Source organism: Carcharhinus amblyrhynchos, chromosome 10, assembly GCF_965287045.1.
Source record: "Carcharhinus amblyrhynchos chromosome 10, sCarAmb.v2.hapA, whole genome shotgun sequence".
In the NCBI taxonomy this organism is placed as follows: domain Eukaryota; kingdom Metazoa; phylum Chordata; class Chondrichthyes; order Carcharhiniformes; family Carcharhinidae; genus Carcharhinus; species Carcharhinus amblyrhynchos.
This window is the reverse complement of record NC_137333.1, coordinates 50,586,722-50,606,860: the sequence shown is the minus strand read 5'-3', so window position 1 is coordinate 50,606,860 and position 20,139 is coordinate 50,586,722. Positions and strand designations below refer to the sequence as shown.

The 20,139-nt window shown below is 42.5% G+C and overlaps 1 protein-coding gene across 2 annotated transcripts in view; it reads right to left on the bottom strand.

The window, feature by feature from the left end:
• The window catches only part of grm5b (glutamate receptor, metabotropic 5b), a 510,019-nt gene that overhangs the window by 324,174 nt on the left and 165,706 nt on the right, over positions 1 to 20,139 (bottom strand). For both annotated transcript variants that reach the window (XM_080197019.1, XM_080197020.1), the window contains exon 3: positions 11,183 to 11,432. In XM_080197019.1, the coding sequence (XP_080053145.1) occupies positions 11,183 to 11,432 (250 nt within the window). The remainder of the gene's footprint in view (positions 1 to 11,182; positions 11,433 to 20,139) is intronic.

Here is a 20,139-nt window from a genome sequence, read left to right as displayed (position 1 = left end):
GCTTCATATGCTCTGTCTGAGGCCAGAACTCTCCATTCACCTGACGAAGAGGGAGTCCCCTCGAAAGCTTGTGAGTTTACTATCAAATAAATCGGTTGGACTAAAACCTGGCGTTGTCAGACTTTTTACTATGTTTACGCCAGTCCAACGCTGGCACTTCCACATCATATTAGAGAATACCATATGAGTTGTCTCAGTGGGTGCTGAAATTGAGTTCAATGCATCTTTAATGCTTAGTTAACTTTGCAATTATGTTTTCTCTTCTCTGCTGTATGAGCACATACCCTTCTGGATAAATTTTGGTGCTATCAAGAAAATAAATAACTTGCATTCGTGTACTGTATTTAATGTACAAATCATTCCAAGATGTTTTACAAAGAAGTAATATCAGTAGTTGACATTGGAACATGGGAGAAAGGTCAGGAATTGTAATTGAAGGCTAGATCAAATCGGTGTTTTTAAAGATGGAACTATAGAGGTGGTGAGATTGAGTAAAAGAGTTCCAGAGAGGAGACAGATGTCAATGTTGGGGCAAAGGAAAAGCAGTGGTGCGTAGAATGTTGAGGAATAAAAATTAAAAGATTGTAAAGGGGATGTAAGGCTGAAGGAACTGCAGAGAAAAGGAGGTATATGGCAATGTAGAGAATGGATGAGACCCATGGATTTGGAGCCAGGTCAGTTGGGATGGGGACGATAAGTGGGTAGGAATTAATGTAGCACAGAAGTAAATGGATATGACTTTGACAGGTTGCAACTGTATTTTAAATTTTATTTATTAGTGTCACAAGTAGGCTTACATTAATACTGCAATGAAGTTACTGTGAATATCTCCTAATCGCCTGCTCGGGTACACTGAGGGAGAATTTAGTGTGGCCAATGCACCTAACCAGCATGTCTTTTGGACAGTGGGAGGAAGCCGGACCACCTGGAGGAAACCCACACAGACACGGGGAGAATGTGCAGACTCCGCACATTCAGTCACCCAAGTCAGGAATCAAACTTGGGTCCCTGATGCTGTAAAACAGCAGTGCTAACCACTGTGGCAGTCTGCAGACAGTGGAACATTTAGCTTTCTTCTGACTTTCTTCATTTGCTTTATATAAGAAATATTGAACAGCTACCAGTACCATTTCTTATGCTCTACGGGGAAAGTTAGATAAGGACTGATAACCAGTGAGAGATTTCAACATGCAATTAACTTTTGCTTATTTGTTATGAGGCAGGCAGCAAGCTAACTTACTGTTATCTGTTAATTAGCCATTGCAGCCAATGTCAGCAGTCTATCTAAAGATCTGAATGCAGTGTCTCTAAAATTCAATGACCTCACACAAATGGCCAAGGTCAGTTAATGCAGTTTAACTTGTCATAGGCAATGAACCTTTAGCCTCACACAATGTTTCATTCACAATAACTACAGTTAGTTCCTAAGCCCAACCATCTTCAGCTGCTTCATTGATGGCCTTCCTTCCATCATTAAGTCAGAAGTGGGGATGTTTGCAGAAGATTGCACAACGTTCAGTTCCATTCATGACTACTCAGATACTGAAGCAGTCTATCTCCATATGTAGCAAGACCTGGACAACATCAGGCTTGAACTGGTAAGAGGTAAGTAACACAAGTGCCAGGCAATTACCATTTCCCAACAAGGTAGTCACTAACCATCTTCCTTTGACATTCAATGGTATTACCACCACAGAATTCTCAGAGCAAGAATGATCACCATGATCCCCACAACAGGATAAGTTGAAATTGTTCATATTTGTCACGACATCAACCATGAAGAACCATCTGTTTGACCCAAGACAAAATGGCTTTGGGTCTACAATTTGATTTGCCATGCAGACACAGATAGTGGGTGGGATCTTATGGCCTGGCTCGACCTGAGACTGGAAAATCCCTCCCAAAGTCAATAGACATTTCCATTGTCTGCCACTTGCCTGCTCTGATTCCGCAGCGAACAAAATGTGTCCAGAAAATTGACAGCACGTACAATTTCTTGGGCACTGGTGGTGGTGGCATACTTTGTGGGAAAGGAAGGAAGCTTTAAAGGATCTGCATTGGCAGTGTGGTGTGTGGCTTATGCTTGAACATATAGTCGTATACAGGGCCCAATGTTGGACCCTCACTGAAATGATGGGGGAATGATTTTGTCCTTGCTGAACAACTCCAACTGTGGCTTATGCTCAGCAATTATAGTGAAGGGCCATCTGTAAATGTACTAATGAAACTTTGTACCCCCAACATAATAACCAAACCTTTCTTTTGGATCTGGGAATAGGCTCTCTCAGCATTTGTTAGTGCTCTTGAAGAGAAAGTGATATGGTCTCTCCACAGCATCCTCAAGCCTGCGGGACAATACTGCTCCATTCCATAGGGCCAGATGTCCCAGGTCAGCACAATTTCTTTCACACGATCAAAATGGACCAAGAGGCTTGAAGAATGCAATGTCATTTTAACCCACTCAAACGTTTTTCCTTATATTGATTCCAATGCCACCTTTGGTACTTCCTGAGAAGTGCATGCAAATGTGTCAGCAAAGTGGACAGGATGGGGATAAGCCATCCATAATAATCCACCATTCCCAAGAATTATTTGAGCTTTCATCCATTTCTGGAGAATGGTGTTACTGTGGTACTGAATATCTTCAACGCTGCTCCAGTTTTGTGACCAGCTATTTAATTAAAGGGGCCCACCTTGTAAATGCCTATATATCTGTTCTTCTATGATGATGACATATTATCCACCTCCATTTTTAGTATTTTTTTGTTTCTAATTTGTTTTTCTGTTTGCCTTTTTTAGGCTCTGTTTGGCTCTGCATTTAATCCTAATATACCCCCTCCTGTTACAGGTAAAATAAGTTGCAACTTCAAATTTACACCTCTCCTGGGAGTGCTCTTCCCTGCATCAGCAGCATTCGTTTAAGTTTCTGGGCCACAGATCCATCTTTTTGTATCTCTGTCTCTTGTCTTGTTCACTGCTCTTTGACTCACGGCCTTCAGCACCCTCACTTCTGGTGCCACCAAAGTTGGTTGACCTCACCTAAATGCTCTAATGTACATTTTTCAGCATTTCCTGCAGCCTGAGCAATCTCTAACATTCTTGTCAAGGGAAGGTCTGTCTTCTGCTGGAAGATTTTTTTTATTGAGGTTATTCACACCATAAACCTATCATTTAACATTTCATTGAGTGTTGATTTGAATTCACATCACTCAGCTAGTTGCCTTAATCGTGCCATGAATGCTGCCAGCATCTCCCTTGGATTTCTCATTGTAGAACTAAATTTATATTGCTGCATTATTACTGATGGTTTGGATGATAGTGCTCTTTAAGCAGTTCAACCAGATGTCAAATGTTTTAGTATCTGAGGCTTTCTGGAGAAGTCAGACTTCAAATTAGATTATAAGTCTGAGCCCCACAGGCCATTAGAAGAATTACCTCCTCCCCACCCCAACTTCACTGACCCTAAAAAAACAAATCAGAGACACTCCATATATTGGATCCATTGCTCTGTTTCAGGATCAAATGGCACAAACTTCCCAATTAAAGGCATTTTGGGTTGTAATTCAAGGACTGATCCCCCGGCTTATAGCAGATGACAGAAAAAAGTTCTACTTTACCTCGTCGCCAAATGTAATGACAGTGAGGAATTGAGGAACAACAAGACAAATGATGAACAGGAGGTTTATTTCAGAAAAACTACGATGTACATAGGACAGTGAGAAGAAAGCTTGTAAGCCCAACAACTCTCTGACTCCAAGGGCAGAATTCTCCTGTCCCACGGTAATCGTAGCAGGCAGGACAGGACCATGGAAAGGTCTGTTGACCTTGGGATTTTCCAGTCTTGGGGCGAAAGTGAATGAAAATTCCCATCCCCAACTGTCAAACAATCGCCTCACCTTGACTGACCTGATGAGTCATGTGACTCCCGGCGACTTCCCCTCCCACAAAGCAGTATGTCACCACACCCATCTTTACCAATGTCACCAAATCCGCAAGTTAACAAGACCATTTTTACCAAGCATAGAAATTTCATCCACTGAAAGGTTGCTAACAAATAAACAAATACTATCAGAGCCTAGCAAACAGGGTCAAATTACAGGTGTTAGCAAATATGCAGTTATAATTTGTTCAAGCATCTGCAATTAAAATCACAGACCTGGCAGGACAGATGGAATACTGCCTGAAATTTGAAATTTGTCCACATACTCACATAGCAAATTTATATAGATTCCAACTGAAAGTTGGTGATAGAAATGCTGTTGACATTAATGTTGAATTAAAGTGTTTATTTATTTAAAGAAAATTGCAAATCTGAGTTCAGCAGGAGTGTGAATTTGATTTCCATATTCAGAACAGAACCCAGTCCATGTCTTTAATGTTGGATTCCTTTGCTCCAGCCCAGACCTGACCCTCACAGCTAGAATGTGACATTTTGCACGACGAGTGATGGTATTGGTTTCAAATATCTTTCAGAAGCAAATTAATTCAAAGCAACATCGTATAGCCTGACGGGGTTTCTTTCATAGCGAACAAGATTTATCAATTTGCAAGTTCTCATTGAAACAATTGCCGTGTTTCTATCAGTCTGTTTGCACTTCCCTGTTTTTGAAGCTAATAGTTCAGCTTCCAGGCCCCCATATCCAACAGCTGGAATGTGATGAATTGTCTTTAAAGGTCTGTTTCAGATAATCTGTGCCTACATTAATGAAGCCTGGTTATTAAAATGGACCTCTCACACCAACTCCGAAGCAGAAGAAGTGTGCAATATACTGGTTGATACTAGAAGTTAAAGTTCTCCCACATATAAGAAAACATTATGAAATTGATACTCTGAGATGATGAACTGCCATCATCTCCAGCCTGTCCTGCACCCAACTTCCTGCTAATTAATTGGCAGAATTTCTTTTCAGTTACCAATTTAATTTTCCATTCTAGAGGCACTAACTTCCATGATGGTTTAGCTCTCACTAATGTCTCTTGCAGTAGCTATTCTTCAAGAAGAAGTCCAGACATTTAAACATTGTTTTAACCTAACACATGGGGCACGAGCAAGGTGCGTCAGGTCAGATTCTGATTTATATTTTGGCATTACAGAGCCTTGGTCAGATCTGATTAACAGGACTAAGTTCAGCTTTGCGCACTGAACCTTGGGTAAGGCTGCCTCAGAGGGGATAGAACAGTGATTCATCGCTACCATGGCTTAAAGATTGCATAAACTTGGTTTGTATTTCCCCCAAGTTTAGAAGGTTGAAGGGTGATCCAATCAAAATGTTTAATAAAGTGATGTAATGGAGTAGATATAGACCAACTGGTTTCTTCTGGTGAAAAGAATCCAGAATAGAATGACATTCCCTTAAAATTAAAGCTTGGCCATTTAGCTGTGAACTCCAGAAGCAGTCCTCACACATTACTGATGAGTATGATAATACATACTTCACCCATTTCATCTTGAAATAGGAGTACAAAGGATCCCAATTTGCTTCTTTAAAACAGCTCTGTGTCTGTTTCAAATGCTCAATGGAACACCTGCCTGAAAGAAACTTCAGATATCAAATGCATTAAGATAGAACCGTATTTGCCACACATCTGTACCTTGACCTTTCTTCTCACTGTTCACTTTCTGGGCCCACAGTTTCTGCCATTTCCTGACTTTTGCACTCACTGCCGGAAACCTGTCCTGCTCCCTGACCAGCCCTGCTGCTGAATGTCCCACTGCCTCTCTCACTTGCCACTTCCCTGTCCTGAACCCTTGCTGTGAGTAAAGGTTCCGGAAATGAGCAGTGAGACTCTGGCGCGAAGAACAGCTTCAACATGCAGGTGGTAAGCCACAAGCTAGAGAGGCAGTGGGAGAGAGGGGTCAGGAGCAGGAAAAGCTGCAGACTGGAGCATTGGCAATGACAGGGGTATTCAGGGAGTGGCAGAGGCCACTGCAAAATGGTGCCAATTGGATCTCACAGCTCTACATTGGGCTCAGTGTGAGGAAACTTTAAAATGAAACATCCAAAGCAAAATGCAAACAACTAACTGATGTTGTGAAAAAGGAGCAATTCAAAACTGGGACTTAGTACAAGGACCCACCAGGTTTTCAGTTGCTGTCTCCTGCTTTGTAAGAGAATGGGCTTTACTGAATCTATTTCTTTGGGGACATTCGGGAAGAGGTGAATGAAACAATGAGAGAAAAAAGGAATCTGAAACATTGCATTTCACCCAGCAACATCGCAAGCGCTAGGCAGAGACAATACTTAGCATTGCATTCTTCCTTTGCCTTTACACAAAAAAAATTTTCTGAGCTCTCTCATTCTCAAGCAGTGATAAAGGGAGTACTTTGACTGCATTCAGCCAACTATTATTGTATTATTTGTATGTGATGTGCGCGACTCTGTGTTGTGCAAGAAGAAAGCTATTAGTCAACAGTCAACCTGCCATCAAATCAATAGCAAAGTAAGTTTATGAGTGTTTATCTTGAGTTAGAACAAAGCTACATCTGTTCTGCAAGATTATTTGCTTTGAAGAAGGAAATGAGTTCACGGTACCAGTTGATCCGCAGGATACACAGTAGATTTAAAATGTTGATTGCTAGGAAAAATCAGATGCTATTATTTATCTTATTGTAACATAGTCTTAACTACTTTTGCAAAGTAATTTTAGGTGATCCACCTTGATACTTAGAATGAAGAAAACTACAGCACAGGGACAGGACCTTCGAGTCTTCAAGCCCATGCCAATCGTGATGCCCTGACTAAATTAAAAAAACCTTCTGTGCTTAGTTAGGGGTGACCTGATAGAGGTGTATAAGGTGTTGAGACATATTGATCGAGCGGATAGTCAAAGGCTTTTTCCCAGGGCTGAAATGGTTGCCACAAGAGGACACAGGTTTAAGGTGTTGGGGAGTAGGTACAGAGGAAAGTCAGGGGTAAGTTTTTCACTCAGAGAGTGGTGGGTGCTTGAAATGGGCTGCCAGCAATGGTGGTGGAGATGGATTCAATAGGGTCTTTTAAGAGACTTTTAGATAAGTACATGGAACTTAGTAAGGTAGAGGGTTATAGGTAAGCCTAGTAATCTCTAAGCTAGGGACACATTCGGCACAACTTTGTGGGCTGAAGGGCCTGTATTGTGCTGTCGTTTTTCTATGTTTTTATGATTCCATATCCCTCTATTCCCTGTCTATTCATGTACTCATCCAGCTGCCTCTTAAATGTTGCTAATGTGCCTGTTCCAACCATCCCTCTGGCAGCGTGTTCCAGGCACCCACTACTTTCTGCATGAAAAACTCCCCCCACACACCTCCCTTAAAATTTCCCCCTCTCACCTTAAACCTGTGTCCCCTTCTAATTGACACTTCCAACCTGGGAAAAAGCTCCTGACTATCCAAATTGCCTATGCCGCTCATAACCTCTATCCAGGCTCCTCTCAGTCTCCACCTTTCCAGTGAAAACAATCCTAGGTTATTCAACCTCTTCTCATAGCCAATGCCCTCGAGACCAGGCAACATCCTAGTGAACCTCCTTTGCCTTCTCTCCAAAGTTTCCACGTCCTTCCGATAGTGTAGTGACCAGAACTGCACACAATACTCCAAGTGCAGCCTAAGGTTTTATATAGCTGCAACATGATTTGCCGATTCTTGTACTCAATGTCCCCGTTGATGAAGGATGACAATTTTGCATTAAAATATTTTTAACGTAATATATTTCCCATTTCTTACAACTCACACAATGGATGCTTGGAAACAGAGTCCCACTTTTGAGTATCACATTTTCGTGAGAACAATAGAACAATAGAGTACTTAATGAAGCTCTACTAAAAGATTACTCATAAATTATAGTCACATTTGTAAATATATCTCCCAACAAGGAGCTGCAGTTCTTTTTAAAAAACAAAAGTTACTATTGAGTTTCATTTTTAAACATCATGAAAACCTAGAGATGATTGTTCAGAAAGAAAATATTATTAATATTCAGAATATGCGTCTCCTTATATTTCAGAGCACAGAATGGTCAAATATTGTACTAGAAAAGCATATCTGTGCAAATTAGCTTAACATTATTATTATGTGACTATGTCTCAAATGTTGAGCTATTTTTATTATTGCTGCACAATGTCAAATTTGTCTTATGTCTCGTGGAGCACCTTGGGATTATCTTACTGCCAAAAAGGTGGGATTTGCATACAAGTTATTGTTGTTATTAGAAATTGGTCTCTCAAAGAAAGTTGTGAGAATTATTTAGATCGGATTCTTGCTCATGAACCAGCATTTTCAACTACTGCTGTTAGCACAGCTGACATGGTGACACAACTGGCAAGTTATGATATAACTGACTTCAATAATGAAACATCCTCGTCTCCACTTCCAAACATGGAGCGTGATTTGTAATCTGCTGTTGTGGCAGGTTGTCTGGCTGACCTTGAGGATTACCTGTCTAACACTATCCAGTGGAGCCAGTCATAGGCACCACAGATAGCAGCAGACATCTCCACAAAGAGGCATCTGGGCTTTGTTTCTGTCAATTCTTAGTACTTGTCTGATTTTCCACAGAAGTAATAAATGAAATAATATCACTCCTATATATTGCAATGTTGTGCGTGTGTGAGTGATATCACTTTCATTGTTTGTATCTTGTTTCCTGTTGCTTTGGACCAAAATAATTATCTTACAATACAAAACTATTACAATGAGTGATAAATAATATTTTCAGAAAGTAGCAACATTAATAGAGCTGCAGTTTCTAAGACAATTTCAGCAGTTATATGAAGAGAAATTCATTGGTCTGAAACATTAACTGTTTCTTTCTCTACAGATGCTGCCTGACCATTGTGTGTTTCCAGCATTTTCTGTTTTGACTAATTCTAATCTTCTATTTTCTGTCAATCAGACATTTTCATCTCCATGATGTCACATGCCAGCCTCCTACCCATTGACTCTGTCTTCACTTCCTGCTGCCTCGACAAAGCAGCAGCATAATCAAGGACCCCACGCACCCCGGACATTTTCTCTTCCACCTTCTTCCGTCGGGAAAAAGAAACAGAAGTCCGAGGTCACGTACCAACCGACTCAAGAACAGCTTCTTCCTTGCTGCTGTCAGACTTTTGAATGGACCTACCTCGCGTTAAGTTGATCTTTCTCTACACCCTAGCTATGACTGTAACACTACATTCTGCACCCTTTGCTTTCTTTCTCTATATGAGTATGCTTTGTCTGCACAGTGTGCAAGAAACAATACTTTTCACTGTATGCTAATACATGTGACAATAATAAATTAAATCAAATCAAAATCAAAACATTTTCTCATAATCTACATGCCTGAATTTTTGCAACCAGCTTCCTGAAAGATATTTTAAGCAAATGAATGACGTCTATTTCTGGGAGATTATTGTGAGCAGATGAAGAAATGAAACCATTCTCAACAATCTCTCCCCTCTGGCAGTAGTCTTTGCCACACCATATTATCCAGGGCAGTTTGCCCTGGCAAACAATGCCCACATCCTATGACTGTTTGTTTCAAAAATGTCTGCCCCGTAGCCCCAAGCCCTGGTCTCATTTTAACCCCAGCCCAAGATTGACTTCCCCCCAATACCTCCACCAACAATTTCAGGACCACCAGTTCCTAACCTCGGCACCCACTGATTACAGTTTCCAACCTTGTTTAATGGAGTTCTCTTTACCCAGTATCCAGAGCAACAGAGAACCCCATCGATCCTTGTCCTTGAGACATAAAAGCATTTAATCCCAGAGATAAAGCGGGTTCTGTCACTCAACAAGCATGGGTTAAAAGGATTTTCATTACTTAAGACCACTTCTTCCACCTGCTGTATCCTCATATTTACTTGCGGATGCCCAATGTCTTAAGTTACAAATGGACTTGGTGCATTGAAGACTGTCATTGGTCCTAATTTATGAGTGTCTGTGGTTTTAAAGTGCAGTTTGTGTCTATTATAATGTAAATGTTCATAAATATCCATTTTTGCAGGAGTCCATCCTTACAGTGGTCACCGTTTACACAGGTCTTGCTATATCTTATGCTGTTCATCATGAGCCCTAATTTTCTTGACATGTTTAACAGACAATTAATGTGCAGATCCAGCCAGTCCTTAAAAATAGCCAGGTGGCTAAGGAGGAGTTGCATGAAGCAAGTAATAATGTAGCTTAATTCAACCAACACTTTTACAGATTTGCAACTCACAATGTAGCTCCTAACCTCCCAAACATGTTGGCCGATTTGCACAGTGATACTGGCACGCAATGTAAATTCCTTGGTGACTTTCCAGGAATATGTTACCGTTGTCTTTTTTTTCCCCAGTCCAGCATCACATTTGGATTAATCATTGTGTTTTTGTTTTACTTTTGTATTGCACCTTATTATGCTGTGGTCAGTATCACCCAATCCTCATCTCAGTTATATGCTAAGTCAAACACTTGCTTTTTGGACTTTCAAACATACTGATCTGGGAGGGAATACTTCCCCAGTTCCATCACATCAATCCTATCCTTGTCCTTCCAATCTTCCACCATAGCTTTTATAGAAGATCTGTCAAATCCCTGGAGCAATGCTCTAACTAACCATTATTAGTTATTTATGCTGCTTCTCTGAGGATTTTACCAATCCCCCACTTAAGTTATGGCAATAAATTAGGAGAACTACTTCCAAATTGCAGACCATTACCTTTATCCCATACGTCATGTGATGGTTAAAGCAACCCAATTCTATTCCCCTTTGGTTCCGACATCTCTCAAAACTGTTGACAAATTGCCTCACGTTGCCCTATATCAATTTACTAATAGTATACATATACCAATAACAGTACCACTTCCCTTCCCCTCCCTTAGCTCAATGTATTGATATCCAATAGTGATAGAATATAAATAGTGTTACATAATGCAGACAAGCATGGTGCTGTGGTAGCTGAGACACCAACAACCTTTGGACTATATTATGTATGTCAAAGCAGAGAAATTACAGTGCACTTCCTTTGAGGGAAGCATTTGATTTTATTGATCCACTCTGGACTAATCCACTTAAATTAAAGTTGGCTCATTCATCCAATGTTCTGGAGCTACCTGAGATGAACTGTTTTAGTCTGCTGCTGTCATCATTATCTTTACAAGCTTCGAAAGCCCCAGCCACCCTGACTTGAGCCACACCAATACGCAAATATAAAATCAGTAAAGCCTGAGGTTTTCACTTACCTGCCAATCAGCTGGAACTCTCCCAAAGATCCAAGTCGCCTCATTGACATCAGCAGCCCTCTTATAGTCATGCCCTCACAAAAGCAAGCCACAACCCGGGCCTTTGGTAGTTGACTGCGCAGTTTCCTCAAAAGCTTATCAAAGCTCTGCTCCCCAGCATTGCTGTAGATTTTGTAGGAGTGAGCAATGCAGATTCCCTCTTTAGCTGCCATCTCTTTAAAAGCTTCCATGCCACTTTCTCCATAATTACCTACAAGACAAGCATTGGATGTCACTGTGCATCAACAATTAAACTCGTTATATATATATTAAAAAGAAAACTGCTGCTGCCTTAGTCAGAGTTTAAGTGACTTCACTTATTGATCCCGTCACCAGTAATGTAAAAGAATTATTTACTTCTGCTCATGTCAAAAGTTCACTTCCAAAGCTGCATGAATTCAAGTAGGTACATTTGCAAAAGTACTAGAAATAACAATACACTTTACAGTGAAGTTTCTAAAACAAATACCCTTCTTTGTGAAGTGACTTTATTTGCATTGACAGACAATTTCACTGAATTTTTTAATATGGATGAAATAAACTAACCTATATTGATATTTATACCACAAATGAGCATATTTAATTCACATTTATGATACTAGACAGGTAAAATTGCATCTACTGAAAAAATAATGAATGTAAGAACTCAATTCTTAGCCGTTGGAATGCAGCTTCAAGTTAACAAGCTTGAAAATGCATCGCAGTTACAGGAGTAATTCCTTACCTTTGGCTCTCAGAACATACAAACCTTAAATTTCCACAGGGTTTTCCAAAGGAACTGCCTTAATCTCAGCTGATCAGTGCAGAAACAGTAAGAATTGCAATTTTTATCTGTTTATAACTTTCCACTAGAGGCTTTTGTGTTTCTTCCCCCAAAGGGATGATAATAATCGAGAGAAATGCTTAGCCCATGAGAATTCAAAGCTATGGAGGAGATTGGAGAAAATGTTCAAAATGTTCATGAGGGGTCTACACATGGTGTAGGTGGAAAAATGTTATTCTCATTGGCAGCAGGATCGAGAACCAGGTTTAAGGTAATTGACAAAGGCGATAGAAGGAGAATCCTTTCTACGCGGCAAGTGGTTACAATCTGCAAAACACAGTCTGAGAAAGAGATGGATGCAGAATCAAAAGGAAATTGGATAAACACCTGAAGGGCAAATAAATGAAAAATAAATTACAGGGCTAAAAGCAGACAGAGGGAGAGTGAGACTAGATAAATTGCTTTTGCAAAGATTGGCCAGGTTTTGACAGGCCAAATGGCCTCTCCTGAGAAGTAATATTCTAAAATTCTATGACTACTGGAATAACCCAATATTTTCACGGAGATCTTAGTTTTTATCGTTTGCTGAAAATCAAACCTGAGCAATAGTTAAAATTAGTTTTTAAATGGTGGAGCCTACAGCGTCAGATATAGGTAAAATAAATGTCAGTATTTTTAAAGTAATTTGAAAAAGATGATAACTCCATTGGTAAGTGTTAAAACACTGTTACCAAACTGTTAAAAGAGTTAAACTGTTAAACCACCATTTCCTTGTCATTGATTCCAATCTCTCTTTAACCACTGTCTCAAGCTGAAATAAACTCTACTTGGCAGTCATTCTACTCTGAGTTGAATTTCACATCCCATAATGTCTCCAATGTAAAGGCAGCTTACTTCTACCTTGGTAACATTGCTTGCCTGAAATGCTGAAATTTCATTTCCAGGCTCCGCTGTTTCAAAGACTTCCTTACTCACTTCCCAGCCTCCACGTTCCATAATATACAAAATGCTAAAAATTTATGCAAGAATCCTCTCCCATACTTACTCCAGTTGACCCATTCTTTCCATCTTACTTTTTATTTATCCATGGGATGTTGGCGTTGCCGGCTGGCCAGCATTCATTGCCCATCCCAAGACGCCCAAGGACTGTTGAGAGTCAACCACATTTCTGTGGCTCTGGAGTCACATGTAAGCCAGACCAGTTAAGGATGGCAGATTTCCTTCCCTAAAGGACATTAATGAACGAATGGGTTTTTCCAACAATTGACGATGGTTTCATAGAACATAGAACATAGAACATTACAGCACAGAACAGGCCCTTCGGCCCACGATGTTGCGCCGACCAGTTAAAAAACAATGACCCTCTATCCTAAACCAAACCCTTTCCATCCATAAACCTATCCACGGATCTCTTAAACGCCCCCAAACTAGGCGCATTTACAACTGCAGCAGGCAGGGCATTCCAATCCCTCACCACCCTCTGGGTAAAGAACTTACCCCTGACATCCGTCCTATAAGTACCCCCCATTAATTTAAAGCCATGCCCCCTCGTGCTAGCTTTCTCCATCCGAGGAAAAAGTCTATCACTATCCACCCTATCTAAACCTCTAATCATCTTATATGTTTCAATAAGATCCCCTCTTAGCTGCCTTCTTTCTCGCGAAAACAACCCCAAATCCCTCAGTCTCTCCTCATAGGACCTCCCCTCCATACCAGGCAACATCCTGGTAAACCTCCTCTGCACCCTCTCCAAAGCCTCCACATCCTTCCTATAATGTGGGGACCAGAACTGCACACAATACTCCAAGTGCGGCCGCACCAGAGTTGTGTACAGTTGCAACATGACGCTGCGACTCCTAAATTAAATCCCCCTACCAATAAATGCCAAGACACCGTATGCCTTCTTAACAACCTTATCTACTTGATTCCCTACTTTCAGGGATCTATGTACACATACACCTAGATCCCTCTGTCATCAGTAGATTCTTAATTCTAGAATTAACCTTTGCTGACTTATGCCTTATGCTTTTGCAATGCCTTAAAGTTCTTATCTTCATCTTTAAATGAACTTAATGTGACCCTTTCTCTGCTACAACCTCTATCCCGACAGTCTCCTGCTGAATATTCCACTCTTCCGTCTCTTATAGTTAATACATCTGTAATCTTGTCTTTATGCTGTGGCCAAATCTTCAGTCAATTGGATACATTCTCTGAAGCTACATCATTAAAACACTCTGCTTATCCATCGCCTTCACTTTGTTTAAACCACTCTTAAAAACCATCCTATTTTGGCCAAGTTTTTAGTTAACCAAAATAATCTTTATTTTCATCCTTTGGTGTTAGTTTTCCATAACCTGCTTGTGATAAGAACATAAGAAATAGGAGCAGGAGTAGGCCATCTAGCCCTTCGAGCCTGCCCCGCCATTCAATAAGATCATGGCTGATCTGTCGTGGCTCAGTTCCACTTTCCCGCCCTCTCCCCATAACCCTTAATCCCCTCTCTTATCAAAAACCCATCAACCCGCGTCTTAAAAATATTTAGCGAGGTAGCCTCCACCACTTCAACGGGCAGAGAATTCCAGAGATTCACCACCCTTTGAGTGAAGAAGTTCCTCCTCAACTCCGTTCTAAACTGCCCCCCCTTTATCTTGAGGCTGTGCCCCCTAGTCCTATTGTCCTTTCTGAGCGGGAAGAGTCTCTCCACCTCTATCCTATCCATCCCATTCATCATCCTATACGTCTCAATGAGATCTCCCCTCATTCTTCTAAACTCTAACGAGTACAAGCCTAGTTTATTCAGCCTCTCCTCATAGCTCAACCCCCTCAACTCCGGCATCAGCCTAGTAAACCTCCTCTGCACTCCCTCCAAGGCCAAAATATCCTTGCGCAAGTACGGTGCCCAAAACTGCACACAGTACTCCAGCTGCAGCCTCACCAATGCCCTATACAGCCGCAGCAAGACCTCCCTACTTTTATATTCAATCCCCCTCGCTATGAAGGCCAGCATCCCATTCGCCTTCCTGATCACCTGCTGCACCTGCAAGCTGGGTTTTTGCGACTCATGCACAAGGACCCCAAGGTCCCTCTGCACCGTCGCCTGCTGCAGTTTTTCGCCACGTAAGTGATAATCCTTCCTACCATTATTCCTACCAAAGTGGACCACCTCGCACTTGCCAACATTAAATTCCATTTGCCATTTCCTGGCCCATTCACCCAGCCTATCTAGATCCTTCTGTAGACTCTCCACACCCTCCGCACAATTTGCCTTTCCTCCAATCTTGGTGTCATCAGCAAATTTTGACACCATACACTCGGTTCCCTCCTCCAGATCATCTATATAAATGGTAAATAGCTGAGGCCCCAGCACCGACCCCTGAGGCACTCCACAAGTCACCATCCGCCAATCCGAATAGCACCCATTGACCCCCACTCTCTGCCTCCTATTTGACAACCAATCCTCTATCCACGCTAACACCCTACCCCCAACTCCTTGTCCCCTGCCCTTCTGCAATAACCTCCTGTGAGGTACCTTGTCAAACACCTTCTGAAAATCCAGAAAGACCACATCCACCGGCTCTCCTCTATCCACCGCCCTAGACACATCCTCATAGAACTCCAGTAAATTTGTCAGACACGATTTCCCTTTAACGAAACCGTGCTGTGTCTGCTCTATCAAGCAATTCCTCTCAAGATGCCTCGCTATTTCCTCCTTGATGACGGATTCTAACATTTTACCTACAACAGACGTTAAACTAACCGGCCTATAATTCCCTGCCTTTTGCCTGGCACCCTTCTTAAACAACGGCGTAACATTAGCCGTTTTCCAATCTTCCGGCACTTCCCCGGAATCCAGCGACGTCTGGAAAATAACCACCAAGGCATCCACTATCACCTCCGCCATTTCTTTCAGAACCCTCAGATGCATTCCATCCGGTCCTGACAACTTGTCCACAATCAGTCCCTCCAGTCTGTCGAGCACCTCCTCTCTAGTAACAGTAATGTCATTAAGACCCTCCAGTCCTACCACCTTTCCATCTCTAACACCCGGCAAATTATTCACGTCCTCCTCCGTGAAGACAGAAACAAAGAAGTTATTCAGGACCCCAGCCATATCCCCATCCCCTACCACTAAGTCCCCCTTCTCATCCTCTAAGGGACCAACGTTCACCCTAGCCAGCCTCTTCCTTTTTATATATTTATAAAAACTCTTGCTATCCTTTTTTATATTAAGCGCAAGCCCAGCTTCATAGTTTCCCCTACCCTTCTTTATCATCTTCTTTGTCAATCTTTGTTGACATTTAAACCTCTCCCAATCCTCTTCTCGCCCACTACTCTTTGCTACTCTAAACGCCTCCGCTTTTAATTTAACACTTTCCTTTACCTCCTTTGTTATCCACGGCTGATTACCTCTCCTCCTACTGTCCTTTTTGACCATCGGAATAAATTTCCGCTGAGCACCAAGAAAGACCTCCTTAAAGATCCTCCACTGCTCCTCAGCAGACCTACCTTCCAACGCGCTCCCCCAGTCCACATTCGCCAATTCTTCTCTCATCCTACCGTACTCCCCTCTTTCTTTCTTATACATTAAAGTCATTAAATATGTTATTGCTGTTACAAAATATTTACCCACTGTTGTATCAAGTGGTATCTTTTACTTTAAAAATAAATCATCAAACAAACACAGGTTCTTACATGAAGCCTTTGCTCTAAGTTCCCCATATGTTCAGTAAATAATTCAAACGCATTTCCCAAAAAAAAGTTGCACTTCCTAGCATAACTGTGCTTGATTTGCCTTCTGTCTGTTCAGTAGCCACTTTTAATTTACTTTTCCATCTTCAATGTGGTTTACGAAATGTATTTCTCATATTCCTGTTCCACAAGATTAAGTACACTTCAAAAGGTATTTCATTGGGTGTAAAGCGCTGAGACATTTGGTGGGCGTGTAAAGTGCTTCACAAATGCAATCCCTCTTTTAACTGTTGCACAGATTTCTGCAGTTAGTAAATAATGAAATACAAAGAAAGCTTCCAACAAAAGCATTCTGAAGGATGGATCTAAAGCTACACATTTACTGTTCATAGTCCTTACAAACATAACGCCTTCTTTTCATGAAATTTAAGGGGTTTAGGATTTAACAGATTGACTATGACAAGCGCACAATATCCTAAACTTTCTTCAAAATTCATAACATTGTATTGTTTGTTTATTTGGAAAAATGATATAACTGGAAGAGCTGGAGGAATATTAACACAAAGTTCTTCAACAAGACGGTTCAGTCTACCTTCCTTTGCTTTTCTGTAGTCATTGAAATTTTAGTTGTAGACATCTTTCGAAGATGAAGATGAAATACCTGCCATCACTGCCCACTTCTGTGGTTATGTTTCAACATGCCAAAAGATTTATCATAAGAAAGAAGTCATTTATGGTTGCTGAGAACTTATAATTTGGCAATCTGCAGACTTCCCTTGCAATAGCAATTAGGTCCTCTGGCCATAAATGTGCAGAACTAGTTAAACACATCCACAGCTCACTGACAGCATAATGCATTGTCCGTTTCATGGCATACTGTTTCCTCTGTAATAAAACAACATATCATCCAACGTATCAGGAACAATTCCATGTGACCCAGCCCTCTAATACACAACACTGAGGGCAGAATTTTGATGATGGTGAGCACGAGCTCCTGCCATGCTGAGCTGCCAACTCTCTAACTCCCACTGCAATTTAACACAAGTATTGATTAACAGTGGGTGGAATTTCCATCCGCCCTTGTAAGAAAGTCTTCAACTTGGCCAGGCACAGCACCACAGTAGCCAGGAGCAGTACTGCAGCACTCTGCCTGGGATTAAATTGCAGGGCCTTTGAAAAGGTGAGTCGTGAGGGCTCCAGGTATACCAAGGGGCAAAGGGGTAGGGGTTGCCCAGGAGGATTGGTGCCAGGAGGATTGGTGGATCAATCACAGCATTTGATGGTAGGCTGTGGGGTGGGGGGTGGAGGAGGGAGACAGTCCAGAGCTCTACATCCTAGGAGGGTGCCCCAACTCACCCAGAATTGAGGCTGGGCAGGATAATGACCTGAGGTGGCCATTAAGTGGCCATGTAATGGCCTTAATAGGTGAATGGGAAGGTTAGTGGGCTACCTGCCCAAGGCCCTCCCTGTCCAAATGTGAAATTACACCTTGGTTTGGGCAGATGGAGGGTCATGCAGGATGGGTTATGCAGGGGATGAGGGTGGGAGGGGGGTCATGCCAGTGGTGGGTCATGCGGGGGGCTGTGCAGGGGGGAGTTGGGCCGAGGGGTGCGGGGGTCATGCATGAGGGATCCTGTTGGGGGGATAGTGGGAGGGGTCATGAAGGAGACTCATTGGAAGGGCCCCAGTGCTACTTGGGGAGGAGGTGGGAAAGCATGATGCCAAAGGAGAAGAGGGGTACTCATGTCTGTGGGGGACAATGACGTCTCCCAGTGCACTGTATTTTCGTAGAACCTTTCCAAAATGACACCCAATTGCTTTGCAGCCAGGATCACCAGAATATTTAGACCCTGCCCCTCCCAGAACCAGGATGCAATCCACCGCTGTCCCAAAAAATGACCATGTGTGGGGCAAATGTGGTCCAGTCTGTGCAAAAGAGACTCATCACTTTGGTTTTCTTGCCATTATGAAGACATTTTTTGGAAAAATCATGGCCACAGAACATGGGTGCAGTTTTCAGGTCTGCTGTGCTGCTCGAGTAGTGCAGCAGGCTGGGAAATGCCAGTGGGTGGCCAAAAATGGCTAGTCACGATCTTCTTGCATAATATTTTTCCATGTAATCAGCCTTGCGCTGTTCCCCAGGAAATGCTCATTTGCATCTCTTTAGTGAGCCCAGGATGCAATTGTCTGGATTCACTAATGTTTCTGATCCCGCTCGTGGAGGTCAAGAGGAGGGATCAGGTATGGCCCCCAACAATAGGGACTAAGTGTGATCACCTCGCTGATGAGACCAGAGGCCATCCAGTCCTTCAGGGGGTCAGGGGTAATGGGAGTGCCAGCCTTGCACTGCCAGCCTGTCACACTGGCACTGCCCACTGGGCACCCAACAGTGCCAGCTTGGCACATTAGCAGTGCTGACTGGGCACCCTGGCACTGCCAGCCTGATACACTGGCAGCACCCAGTGTGCCCAGGCAGTACCCAGGCACCAAACAGTGCTAAAGGGGTGGAGTCTGACAGGGCAGGGCTTCACATGGGTAGGCCAAGACCAGGGGGTGAGCGATGGTAGGAGGGCATGGAATGGGGGAAACTCTGCATTGGAGGGGGTGGGGGATGGGTGCTGATGGTGGGGCTAGCATACAACAGCTGGGTCTGACCATCAGGAAGCTGGTAATCAGAGGGGGGCAGATTGGGGCTGGTGATCCAGGGGGTTTCGGCCAGGTGATTGTGGGAAGAGAGTTTTTGGAGCCAGCAATGTTGAGTAAGGAGCATTTGGGCCATCGATGTTGCGGTAGCAGGTGTCTGGGATGGCAACTGGGTGGTGCGGAGTTGGGCAAGTTGGTGACAGTGATTGGTGGTCTGGCGATGTCTGGGAGGAGGCGCATGTCAGCCGATCTCCCAGTATACTGAGATATCAGCACATACGTACTGGCCCCCTCAGCAGTCTGATGCCAGCCTCTTGGGTGGGATTAGGCCAGTGTAAATCCCCGATGGCATCTATGTTGATCGGAATGCCAGAAATTTATTTTGCTGAACTCACCGCAAGAAATGGTGGGAAAAACTCCCGATTGTCTACCCGTGGGGCACTTAGTGTAGTTTGGAAGGTTGCGCTCTATTGTATTCAAATAATAGAACACAAAAGGTCATTCAGCCCATTGAGTCTGTGCTAACTCTTTTGAAGTGTATTGAATTAGTCCACTCATTATGAATATCTGTGCAATTCTAGCTCCTTGAAGTATTGATATAATTCCCTTTTGAAGGCTACAATTGAATATGTGTCCACCAGCTTATCAGGCAGTGCATTCCAAACCCTAACCATACTTTACATATAAATACCTCTGCCCCTTGTCACTGCTGATTGCTTTTACCAATCACCTTAGACTTGTGCCCTCTTTTTGTCAACCTTTCAGTCACTGGAAACATTTTTTTATTTGCATTATCTAAATCCTTCATGATTCTAAACATCTT